General features: G+C 36.0%; 1 protein-coding gene across 12 annotated transcripts in view; it reads left to right on the top strand.

The window, feature by feature from the left end:
- The first annotated feature begins 428 nt into the window (after positions 1 to 428).
- LOC126379762 (voltage-dependent calcium channel type A subunit alpha-1) overlaps positions 429 to 13,847 on the top strand; it is a 51,038-nt gene continuing 37,619 nt past the window's right edge. For all 12 annotated transcript variants that reach the window (XR_007568378.1, XR_007568379.1, XR_007568376.1 and 9 more), the window contains exon 1: positions 429 to 588. Coding sequence is in view for 9 of the 12 variants with exons in the window: in XM_050028662.1 (XP_049884619.1) it covers positions 575 to 588 (14 nt within the window). In the remaining 3 variants the exon portion in view is untranslated. The remainder of the gene's footprint in view (positions 589 to 13,847) is intronic.

Genomic DNA, 13,847 nt, shown 5'->3' with positions numbered 1-13,847 from the left:
AGAAAGTTTGCTTGCTCCTTTCTGAGGGCAATGACCCACTTGAAGAAAACATCTTGAAACTTCACGTAAAAATTATTCTGATTTCTTATGGCTCTGCCCACTCTATTAGGGCCTACGGGTGTGAGGTTATGCATAGGTATATTATAATATAACATAAGCTCCACGGCTATATCCCAATTGGGGTAGTCAGAGGTACATAAATTTATTTATCGCAAGATGAACTAAGTACCCACACCTCACCGAGCTTTCTGATAAACCAACGTGATAGGTGGTGAGCCGTATCGCCACACGTATATTATGTATGTTCTAAATATTTCTACAAAAAAAAAAACAATGTTTACTAGAGGGTAGATGAATAAAATCGATATAATTAATTGACGTTATATTAAATTTTGTTACCATATCAATAAGTGTGGTGCTTTGCATGATTGAGTCAAAATTTCGTTTTTGTTGATCTAATAATATACAATAACAATATTAAATAGTGTTATGAAGTGTATGAGTAATAGTGTAGTGTGTTAAATAGTGTTTAAGTGGAAAACCTAGCCTGGAATTAACAAATGTTTGTATTTCAATGGATTCTCTGTCGTGAGTAGTATTCTATTTTTTTTATGTTTTAACAGCGAAACTACAAAGATGTGATTCCTCGAAAGTCGTTCGTGCCGTACATTTTGTTTGAACACACGAACGCCTTTCGATAGTCGAATCAGCTTCGCGTAGCCAGGAATCTGATGAAAATCCCTTACGCGTATGCTCGCGAAAAAATAAATATAAAAATAGTCCATACAATCGACTTGGTTCGACTTTTCCTTCTACACGTGTAAGTGTCAGTGACCTATGAGAATTGTGGCGTTGACAGCGACTCCCCCGAACGGCGATTCCTGCTACAGCGAGTCTCTTTACGGCGAGTGGATTGGCGTCGCGTGTCACTAACCTTTGTGCGGGACTGGACAGATTCAGGATTGGACAGATTCTGCATTCGGCAGATTCTGAATTCGTCAGATTAGTGGATTGGGCAGATTCTTGGATTCGTCGGATTAGCTATACGGCACGGCGTGTTCGCTTTATTTTCCCTCTACGCCGATCATTGGTGCGAATCCTTTTTGTACATAGTAAGTATACTTACTAAATGTATAAATTCTATGATTAACGACAAAAACTTCAGGCCCCCGATACCGACCACGCCGACGTTGTCGACGATTTTCTTCATTCAGCTAGGATCGAGTTATTCTTTCAAATAATAATGTAATCCTCTTAGACAACGCCCTGACCTAAAGTTTGCGGCAAACTAGGCACCTTTAGGCCTGATGTCTTCAACTTTTGTACCGGAAGAGAGCCCTCAGCGCACCCGGCCAAGTGGCTAATGCCAGCTGAGGAAAACCTACAATAAATCAGGTCAAATATATTTGATTATACATAAATATCTTGCAGCCAAACATGGTCTTACAGTTCTAATAAGGATGCTATGAATGGGAGACATACAAACTCTCACTCGATTTAATAGCACACTCAGGATGATAAGAAAATTAACGCTGACAGTCCACCACAAAAGCATTTTACCAGTACGTTAGTATATTGCCCAATAGACAAATATTTCTATTATTAAATTGACCCGTAGCTTATTAACCTTAAATTGACACATCGTCATTAGAATGAGTAACCGAATACATCGCAACATTTTAAAAGGTCTTAATTGTACTTATCAATGCTGCTAGAGTGGATAAAAACGTACGGCTTGTCTTCCCGGCAAAAATCAATCAAAAAACATCAACATAATATTATAGATGGCGCTGTTGAGATTTAAGGTGATAATTATCTAATTTATACCAACGTACTTATGCCAATTTGTCATAAGATTTTTCTTAACACGATTTCTCATTAGATTTTTCATGTTTGTAAAAATTTGTTAAGAATATAATATAATATATTGTTTGCAATAAAGAATATCATATTGTAAAATTCTTCCGTAATTGACGATGACTATTCACTTGTCATTAAAATTAGATCAATCTTTATATTTGGCTTTAGCCAACTTGTAATTTTCAAGATAAGGTAAGATTTTTTTATCCCCAAGTAACGTATACTTATATTTAAAATTGTAAATCCGGAGAGTAAATCCGCCAACAACCTTTTAATGCCAAACTTGACAAGTAACGTTTTATAAACGTAACGTATTTTTATATTATTTTATAAAGTATTATGATTATAATACCAGACTACTACAAGTAAGCTTATTAATCCAAAAATAACACCTACTTCACCCTCAACAACCCTTTGCTATCAAAACACGCGTGACCTAATTATGTCACAAGGCATGGAACGGCATTTCCAACCCCATTCTCATATTCAGACAATAACTTGAGTGTTGGACCTAATGAGGCGGGCGTAGGGCAAGATGCGCCGTGTCCTTCGCCGCGGCCGATCACTCGTCACCCCGTCGACACCCGCGGGGCGCGCCCGCTCCGCCGCCCCCGCATACGTCGCTCCGTCGCCCCCCACTTCGCCACCCGCGCTCCGCCGCCCCCGTATTGTGCAGAGCTTTTCGCGAGTTTCGGGCTTTCGGACTATCTTACGGTCTGCGTACCTGTTATGTTAAATTATTGGCGGATTATTATTACTAAGGTTTTGCGTTTCTAAGATTTCTTATTTCCTTCCGTCTCAGAACCGAATAAAGAAGATATTTGATGGCATAATTAATTACATTATGATACTTTGTTTACCTAAGTATTACTAGCACTAATTTGTCCTATAAAACCTACCGTCTGGCTCAGAATGTTAGAATGATCCAAAACGTTTCGCTCATAAGTAGACAGCAAGTATTGTGCTTATGAAGCAGCATATAAAATCAAACATCGAATGAAAACTTCAAACCATACCTAGTAAGTAGGTAATACATAACCTACTATTGGAAAAAGAGTTGCTTGCTAATGTTAGTTACTTATCAAAATTCACGTACTTACTGATAAATACCACTTTCGCTTTATCAATACACATGCTCGTCGATTTAAACCTACCATTGACTGATCTGGCTTTTCCTAAAAACGTTCGCAATTTGAACATGGTATATTCGTCTAGACAATCCTTTTCATTCGTTTCATGAGTGTGGTTTATATTGTTTCTTTCTAGACGCGATTCAACCATCAAAACATAGCTTCAGCAATTCTTGTCACTACCAGTCACCACACGTATAATATCTACTTAATTTTGAACTATTCAAAAATGTTTAAAGTAACATAAGTTATTATATTAAATTTGTCTTAAATGCAGTTTTCACCAACTTTGTTAGCTCGAGCATATAGACGATAACATATAGACGGCGATATGGCTCACCACCTATCACGTTGGTCTAACAGAAAGCTCAGGTGTGTGTACATAGTTCATCTTGCAATGGATGTACTTCTGACTAAATACCTCAAAAGGGATATGAACGTGTGCTTATGTTATTATTTATTGCAAGTCACAAAAACAATTAAAGTGGTACATAGCAGTAGGTAGGTACACATGCAATACATACTTATACGTTAAAGAAGGAATAATTTAAAGAAAGAGAGCAAGGGGTAGCCCTAGGAGAAAAAAAAATATTTTTAAAAAATTGGCTTACAAAGTTAGCGCATTTTGAACGTCAAATAACCTTGTCTGTTGTCAACTGTTGGGTTGATGAGATTGGTAATCCACCTCACAACCCACACGATAGAAGAAGTGGAAGTTTTAAAATTAGTCGGGGATTGATGTAACCACTTAAATGTTTAATCTGTAGTAAAAGAAGATAAAAAAAGAGTTTCAAATATAACAATTATAAAAGAAATAAAAGAGAAGGTGCAGGTCGTGTCGTACAGGAGGTGAAGGATTTGGCGGAGAGAAGAGACGAATGGCGATTACTCACGGAATAGAAGGAAGAGGACGGAAAGGCCTTAACGCGCATTAAGTGTGAGAACCGCTGTCGCCGGTTCAACCCCGCTCTCTTTTACTACTACTCGTGCAAACAGATAACCGCGATAGCTGTACTGCTTTTCAAATTCCGTACCCACTTTACCGGCAATGTATATTTTATGTGATAGGCTGCAATTTTATCATTACTTTCCGTAAGATACTGCATGCAAAAGGATTATTTTGATAAATAGCCGATCATATTAAGGTTTTTAGCTAGGGGGGATCTCCTTCTATGATAGTCGATATTAGACTTTTTTCCCTGCAGGTAAATAATGCCCAAGACGACCCTTTAATATTCTATCGCGGAGCTCTGTGAAACGTACCGTTTACGGACGAGTGGAGTGCAAAGTTGAAGTAAGATATATTTGCTCATACTTGTTTGGCGCGCGTTTCGCGATCACTAGACCCTTCCAACGTCTTACTTCTATTCCGTGCGATTACTACACTAACAAGAGTGCAGGGCTTAAATAACGAGAGAGAGCAGTAGGTACGGTCACGAGCATCAATATGTATACACTTTGGTACCATGTCACATTAACTTTTTTTACAAATTGAACTGTAAGTCTCACTAAATGTCAAATATATGTTAGTGCGAAAGAGCCCTAAAGTGGGTACATTATATTGCTCATGACTGTACATGTGACGCGATAAATACCTACTTGCACCCAGGAAAGTCCGTGTCCCTACATAATAACAATAACATGGTATCCCTTGAGACAATCGCCTTACGTAACACGCACAGTAGTCGCACGCATTTGGGTCTATACAAAATTTTAATTATCTAATGCATCGGTTGCGTAACCTTGATATGTAGGTGGGTATAACATACCTTTATAGGTACATTCCTTGCTATTATACATAGGTATGTCGAGTACTATGCAATAGTTCATGTAACGATTGTCGAAGTTAATAATAAGTATCATTAATTTATTAATTCTTTTACTTATAGGTATACAGGTTGTTAGTGACATCGTAACGAAATCTTTGAGGGATAATTTAGGCCATGATTTTGAGTTGATATCAAATTGAATTTTCCGTCGCAAAAGTATGGAATCGAAAATAATAATTAAAAAAGAAAACCTGTAATTTCCATGAATTTTTTGACAGTAAATTTTTATTTGACATCAACTCAGAAACCGAATTTTGCTTTAAAAACTTGGCTAAAGTTATTTGTTGTAACACCATATTATCAGTTGCTACAAAGATTTCATCCCATGTAAATTAAAATTCAATATGAATACATAATGCTGTCTCCTGATTCCTTATCGCAGTTTTACTTATTAGTAAAATAAATTAACATCATTAATTGTAAATATGCATCCGCATTGGAGCAGCGTGGTGGAGTATGTTCTACACCCCCTCCGGTTGATTGAGGGGAGGCCTGTGCCCAGCAGTGGGACGTATAGGCTGTTTATGTATTTATAATGTAGGTACAAATTATATATTTTTCCTAGTCTAAAATGTCCTACTCCTGGGCACAGCCCTCCCCCTACTTTTCTTACCTTTTCTGTCCCGAGTGAACTCCCCCAGTCTTTATCAAAACTGTCAAGGTAATATCTCCAACGCTGCCTATAACCCTATCTAACGTAGGTAGCATAATTTAAGTGGCAGGAAAAGAAAGATTAATAGGTACATCGCCTAATGTGAAAGAGACGAAAGATATGTCTCTAATCATGCTACGTTAACTAGGGTTACGTTAAATAGGTCCTCTTCTACCTTCGCTGTGTACCTACATAAGTACTATTATTTATATTATCTAGAAGAAACACAATAATACTTATACATTCCCCTATTTATTTATAAAGGTACATACAACATTACAGTGTGACCTAATGCGCTGTATGACGAGAAAACAATATAAAAATGTAACATATAAAATAAACTATGAATGAAAAAAGAAACAGGAAGACTATAACTAACATGAAAAACACAAAAAATTACAATTATAAAATTAAATAGTACTTAAACTATAAAATCAGTGATATGCCTTTCCCAGTAAAGAAAATTGCTTTATTAGCTAGCCTTTTGACAGAAAGGATTAGAGTACAAGATAAAACAATTTGAAAAACAAAGCAGCCAGTATTTTAAAAACTGATTAATAGTATCCTTACTATAAGCAGTGAGTGGGAATGTTCCCAAAGTGAGAATGTTCCTATTGTAACAACTCTTTAATAGTAACTATCCTTACTATTCTCACTTTGAGGACATTTCCGGGAACAGAACATCACTGCCTATAATCCCCGCGAAGTAAAACGTTACATCACTATAGCTCGCTTCGCTTCACTCCGCTCCGCTTCGCTGCCGCTAGGGCTGATACCTCACGCGTAGATTTGTCCTACTTTCGAGCGAAGGAATGCCGAATCTTTTACGCATGCGTTCAGGAATCCCTACAATATACCTATAGCTGTATTTGTCTTGCTGTTTTGAATGAAATATTCCGCTAGTGATACCTACACTTTTCTTTTCTCGCGTAGGATTTTGTAAAACGTTGATCCGGGTAAAAGCTTGGACTTAGAAGTTCTTAACTGTTAAAATGACTAATAATATTTACAAAATTCAACTACCTATTTATAGGTAGGGAAGTAATGAGTAAAATAAAAACATTATAAACGAGAAAAAAACGTAAGCTCTGGATTAAGAATAATAAAAAAATCATCATTCAAATTCATTAATTCATCACGAAATGATTTATTTTATTATACCTACTTTGTAAAATTATATAAAATAGATTATTCCTTCGGGGCTTATTCACAGCTTGAGGTGAATAAAATATTTAAGAATAAAATGATTTCTTGTCTATTGATAGTCTACCAATCTTGGCAGTGTATAATGAGGATTATCAAAATAAACTATAAAATGTTGCGTTTGTTTAAAGGCCATTGCCACTGCCGACTTGCCTGGCCAACCAAGGATTACAAACGGATAATATAGCGAATTTGTAAACAACTGTACAAAGACCGGAATCCATAATAAAGAGAAAAAGAGACAAAAAGTAGTTACTGGAACACAATACAGTGTTCGGGTTTTAGAAGTTCGCCAACCCGATCGAACCCGACCCACGCTTAAATTAGCCGAACCTACCATGCCTATTTAGACTGGGGTTATCCGCATTCTAAAATAAGTTTTTCTACGTGTTTCTTGAAGACCTGAATTATGCTGTATTCAATATTTTTACGATGGTTGTTGATGGTTGATCCCCAGAATTGATGGGTTAGCAACTTGTTGTTATTATTTTTTATCATGTCAATCTTCTGGTTTCAATTCCAAATGTGGCTACAAGTTAACAAAGGGTTTAAGGAACATAGTCGATACATGAGCCACGTCAGGTGCCCGTTGGCGATTCAACAATGATCCTAACAGCAGAGTTGATGAGGTTTATAATTCACAACCAACCCATACGATAGAAGACTGCGTTTCGTGTCAAAAGTTAAAGCTACATACATATCTAATTCCTGTTGAAATAGGCAGAGACCACTTTTTTATGTGACTTATTGTAGATTTACCGCAGATGGCATTAACTACTTGGCCGGGCAAATGGGGAGCGCTGAGGGTTCTCACCACGGACTCAAAAACGCTACTAGTTAAGTTATTGATAACAGTTTCCACAGCAATCTTTTAATCTGCTAGATGCAAAATTTATCTCTTCTTCCACCAAGAAAGCCTTGTCAAAACGCCCGTATCCTGCTAATGAGTCGTATAAGGGCTATTAACTACCTCCCTGTCATCGACAGCCCTGCATTCGCAGTCACGTGGAGCGGATCACTGACCTATTTTCAATGACAATTCAATCTAAACAAGTATAACTGTACGTACAAGTTCGTTGGCACAAGTGAATTGATACGTTGCCTGCTAACTTTTTTCATTAACCCAAAACTGAAATGATATGAAATAAAAAATCGTCATTATCATCATCATTAATTTAAGAGCCACACTCTTGTCGGTGTAATGTAATATTCTCTAAAAAATAGGGCTCTTGCCTTCCACCCAAAAAATAAATAAATAAATAAACATATTGTATTAGATTGGTACTTACATCATTATTAATTTTTAAAAAATTAATACCTACTTAAAAGGTACTAGGTATTCAATGAGGGACTACCAGGCTACTATCCTCAAAAACAATAAAGATAATGCTGTAAAGATTTCCCTTCGTTTAACCTTCTAATTTCATGGATAACACATATGCATCTTTTATTTTTGTTTCGGGTATAGGTACATGATGACCCTTTTTGTTACACCCAGGCACAATACATCTTCCATCCATTATTATTCTGATCAAAATAAAGAGAAGCAATATAGGTTACTAACATAATTCTTTAGGTACGTAATGTGGTCCAAATAACATGCAACAATTATTTTTATATACGCTTCTGCCATTTTATTATATTTTTGAATTATTATGTACCTGAATAATGAGAAAATAGGTAATTATCACGTTAAATTGTTACTGGCAATAAATTTATTTTATTCTTATTCTTATATCTGGACAGCGCCATCTGTATCATTTTTGAGAAACGTAGTCTGGAAAATCCCTCATTAAAAAACAAATATCGTGCACGGACCTGCATTACATTACACTCATCATCAGCCCATTAACGTCCCCACTGCTGGGGCACAGGCCTTCCCTATGGATGGATAAGTACGGGCCTTAAACCACCACGCGGGCTCAGTGCGGATTGGTGGTTATTAACGACTGCTGCCGGGACCAATGGCTTAACGTGCCTTCCGAAGCACGGAGGAGCTCGAGATGAAAACTTAAACGAGCGCGTTTACCGCTGCGCCACCGAGCTCATCACATTACACTAATTGAAATAATTCATTAACATAACTGACTTTAGGTGAGTAATCCCCACGTGCTTTTTGAAAAAGGTGCTTACGTGGTTTTCATTTCACTAAAGGCGACGAGTACATTTAATGAATGAATGACGCGTATCGTAACCATATAGGCATAACCATAGCTCGACACACGCACATTTCACTGCAAGGGCCTAACATTTCATAGTTTTCGGTATTTAACAGGAACATTAAGTTAAATTGATGACGTTAGACGTTTTGAGCTTTCCTTTGGCATGCACAAAACCCATTTACCACCGTTGCGTCACGCTATCCCCTTACAGTGTGGCTAGATCCAAGCGGACCCAGTTCACACGTTTGGGTAAACTTGCATGTGTTGTTAAGGATATATTTAGTCTATGTACATTTTCTTTTAATTACGAAATGGAAAGGAAGGGGTGACGATTGTTGTGAAGGTTTGTTTACTGCGTGCCGTGTGATGGTAACTCGAAACACCTCGCTACGGAATATGTACCTACCTGCGAGTATTAGGAATAAAAATTACATTTTATTTTATTATTAAAGATTTTTTATTCAATTGTTAATGTAAGGTCCTTTTATTCAAATGTTCCAAATTCAAATCTAAAACTTGATTAAACATGAGTTTTATTGAACAAAAACTCAGAAGTGTTTAATTTTTTTTGATGAGAAGTAAATATTATATATGCCTAAGAACGGCTTCCAAACTTATTTATCAGAAATCAGAAATCAGAATCACTTATTCAACGTAATTATCATGGATAAACTTGTTGAAGGTCAATGTAACATTTTTGAATTTACGTCATTTCGCAAGGTGTTATGGCCGAGGAGAAGAAATGACAAGAAACCGCAACAGCAACACATCTTTTAAAAACCAATGAGGATATACATTACAAGTTATTTAATAACTAGAGGAACACATTCAATACCAGACATTTTTATCATTTAGGTAGTCATTAATCTTATAATAAGCTTTTTTACATAAAGTAAGCTTCACGTGAGCTTTAAATTTATTTTCTGACAAATTTAAAACATTATCTGGTATTTTATTGTAAAAACGTATACATAACCCCAAAAAAGATGAATTTAATTTACTTAATCTAGAATTTTGAATAGCAATTTTATGTTTATTTCTTGTATTGTAAGTATGCCTTTCACAGTTTCTCGGAAGGAGAGATAAGTTTTTACGTACATACATAATGTTTTCATATATATATTGACTTGCGACCGTCAGTATATTTATTTCTTTAAACAGCTCCCTCAAAGAGTCCCGACAACGCAGCTTATAAATAGCGCGAACTGCTCTTTTTTGAATGATGAAAATAGTTTCTACATCAGCGGCTCGACCCCACAGCAAAATACCGTAAGACATTATGCTGTGGAAGTAGCTGAAGTAGACAAGTCTAGCAGTGGGTACATCTGTGAGTTGTCGGATCCTTCTGACGGCATATGCTGCTGAACTTAGCTTGCCCGCTAGTGATACAATATGTGGGCCCCATTGAAGTTTTGAATCTACAGTAATTCCTAAGAAAACTGTGTGTTCAACAAAATCTAGTTTCTCGTCGTTAATTTTAATGTTATTATTTACTTTCTTTACGTTTGGTAGAACAAATTTAATACACTTCGTTTTCTTAGCATTTAGAACTAGGTTATTTACTGTAAACCAACTTAGAACCTGCGACACAGCGCTGTTTGCTTCGTCAAATTCCTCTAACTTTCTGTCGATTTTAAATATAAGAGAAGTGTCATCCGCGAACAGCACAATGTCAGCTTGGTTCTGTACTACATAAGGTAAATCATTTATGTACACTAAAAAAAGAAACGGACCCAAAATGGATCCTTGAGGAACTCCCATTTGAACATGAGAGCCCGAAGAAGTTGTACTATTGATTTGTACCTTCTGTATCCTACCACCTAGATATGAATTTAACAAACTGAGAGCTCCATTATTTAGTCCATAGTGCCTCAATTTCAAAAGCAAGGTCTCGTGATCCACGCAGTCGAACGCCTTAGACAAGTCACAGAATACTCCTACGGCATTCTGCGACTTCTCCCAAGCATCGAAAATGTGTCGAACAAATGTCACACTCGCGTCTGTTGTAGACCGACCCTTAGTAAAACCAAACTGCTGGCTGTGGAGTAAGTTATTTAAATTAAAATGACATAGCAGTTGGTCGAGAATAATTTTCTCGAAAATTTTACTAAGTACTGGTAGAATAGAAACCGGTCTATAATTCGTGGGGTCTGATTTTGTGCCCGATTTAAAAAGAGGTATAACTTTACTCATTTTCATTAAATTTGGAAAAGTGCCATTTTCAACACTCATATTAAAAATGTAAGCTAGATATGGTGCTAAGATATCAATAACAGAGCTCATCAATTTGACAGACAATCCCCATAAATCTTTCGAGGTTTTAAGTTTCAGCTGTTTGAATACTTTAACAATACTACTCGGATCAACGCGTTTAAAATCAAATAATTCAGTGCAAGCAGTAACATTACTTTTTAATAATATATCAGCTTGAACAGGAGAGGACCTGAGAGATTCTGTAGTTTTTACAGGGATGTTCGTGAAGAATTTATCAAAAACTTCAGCTACATCTTTATCTTGTTTTACTAACCCAGTGCCCGATTCTATATTGTATTCTAATTCACGCGGTTTAGAAGCCTTTGTTTCACTATTTATTACTTGCCAAACTGCCTTTATTTTATTATCCGCGGTCTTTATTTTACTACTAATATGCATCTGTTTGGCTGTATAACACACTCTTCGAAATATTTTAGAATAATTTTTGACGTAGCTTTTGAAACTATCAGCGTGTGTATACGTTTTTTCCTCATATAAAGAATAAAGAGTATTTCTACTTTTGCGAATGCCTACGGTAGCCCAGTCACTGAACTTGAATGATTGACTGTTGGTAACTACCTTTTGAGGAAAATTATTTTCAAATTCTTTATGGATAATAGTGAAGAAATCCCTGTAAAAATCGTCAGGATTGTCTGTATCAAAGTTTGGACAACTAATTGTCTTAATCTCAATGATAACTTTTTTGCATGCAAAACTAGTGGTGGCACTTACCTATTACATCTTATACCTAGTAAGTATACTAGTAAAGAACAACAATCAATAAGGTGACTTTGTTTTTATTTTACAGTTATGTATGAACTCACATTATACTAGATTTTAAAATATTTTTGTTATTTTCATGATGTAAATGAAAGAACTGATCAAGGTTTATATAAACACCAACTTATTAATGCAGGACTTGAAAAACCTCCAATCCAAAGATATGGTTCATCATATCCATGTTTAAACATCATCGTATCAAAAGTATCTGCAAATAACCTCCACATTCCTTATTGTGGCTCGGCCCACCCCATTAGGGATAGAAATTTCGGACGAGAGATGGGTTGAAAAACAAAAATTGAATAATTATACCTTGGTGACGTGTCTAATAGATCTATTTTCGTCGGTCACGTCACGACATCGCGTCGCCACTATATGCTATCATTGGAGATACTCCCACGCAATCGAACTTTGACACCATTCCACAACTTTAAAATTAACGCTGACAACTTACTCGTACGTTAACATAACATAGAAAGAAAAAGAAAGAAAGAAAGATTTATAGCATAGCAGCTATCTGCTTCATTACCTGTATCTACCTGTATCCCCAAAGGGGTAGGAGGATGTAGGAAACAGCTGACGAGAGAGTGAGGGTATTACATTCACTCATGTAATAGGGCGAGCTTATAATAAAAGAAATCAAAAACTCTATTTAAATTCAAAAATATCTTTATTCAGTAGGTAGCCTAGTTACACTTTGAATCGTCTTTTTTACATAACGAATGTCTCATCCGCCTAAAACTACTGCAGCTTCTCACAACCTGTATACTTAGCCAGAGAAAAGAAGACGAAAGGAAAACCTCGGTAAAGACCCTAGATATCCAATTAAAAAAAAATGTTATACTCGTACAATTTAGTAATTCGGCTGCTTGATTATTGGTTCTCAGACAGTTAATCCCATGCATTTATATCTTCTAAATAATCACTAATAATGTTATAATAACCTTTTTTAAAAAGTTTCTGTTTAATTACAGTCTTTAACTGTTCAAAGGTTAATTCAGAAACGGGAATTTTATTGTAAAAACGTATACACCGCCCCTTAAAAGATTTAGTAATCTTATGTAGTCGACTGACATCTAATTGACTAAACTTACTATACGCTATTCGAACTTATGAGTACAGTCATGAGCAATATAATGTACCCACATTAGGACTCTGTCGCACTAACATATTTAACATTTAGTGAGACTTACAGTTCAATTTGTCAAAAAAGTTAATGTGATATGGTACTAAAGTGTATATACGTACATTTTAATGCTCGTGACCGTACCTTTAGATTGTGAATGAAATAGGTATGAACTTCGTCCATAGTAATGTAATACTCACGTCATACATTATTATCTTTTGCCGTTACTTCTGTCTGTCGCTCATCTCCTCGGTCACCTAGTGGACATCGGTCACATAGTGTATTTAGTTACCAGAGCTGTTTATAAAATTACATTTATTTGACGTAGTGGTGTATCTGTATATACTATACATCTCTCAGTGGTGATTGATTCATTCTCTTGTTGCGGACAATGATACCTATAGATATAGTGTCGTCCTTCATTTTCGTCGAATGCAAGACAAAGATAGAGCTAGTTTTCGAAAACTCAAACTTAATTTTAAATAAGTATCCTTTATTCAAATATTCAACTTTATTGCATCTTTTTTCTCTGCGTGCGTCCTGTGATACAAGCTAAGCTTAAAGAGAGCCGCTCTTACCTATCTTGTCAATGTTTGTTCTTTTTATACCTATGCATTGCATAGGTAATTGTATGTATTTATGGCCACTAAATGACATTTTATCCTTCATTCGTTCAGCAAGGAAATTGCAACGTTAACGTAAGAAAATTAACGTACTTAACAAATTATATGCTATATCTATACACGTGCCTACCTCCTACGGTTGATTGAGTTTTCTCAATCAGGCCCCCCTGATGTTTGTTTAACTCACTTATATTTATCTTGACAAATATAAATATTATCCTATGATTGG

This window comes from Pectinophora gossypiella, chromosome 3, assembly GCF_024362695.1.
Source record: "Pectinophora gossypiella chromosome 3, ilPecGoss1.1, whole genome shotgun sequence".
Taxonomy (NCBI): domain Eukaryota; kingdom Metazoa; phylum Arthropoda; class Insecta; order Lepidoptera; family Gelechiidae; genus Pectinophora; species Pectinophora gossypiella.
This window is presented reverse-complemented; position numbering and strand designations above follow the sequence as displayed.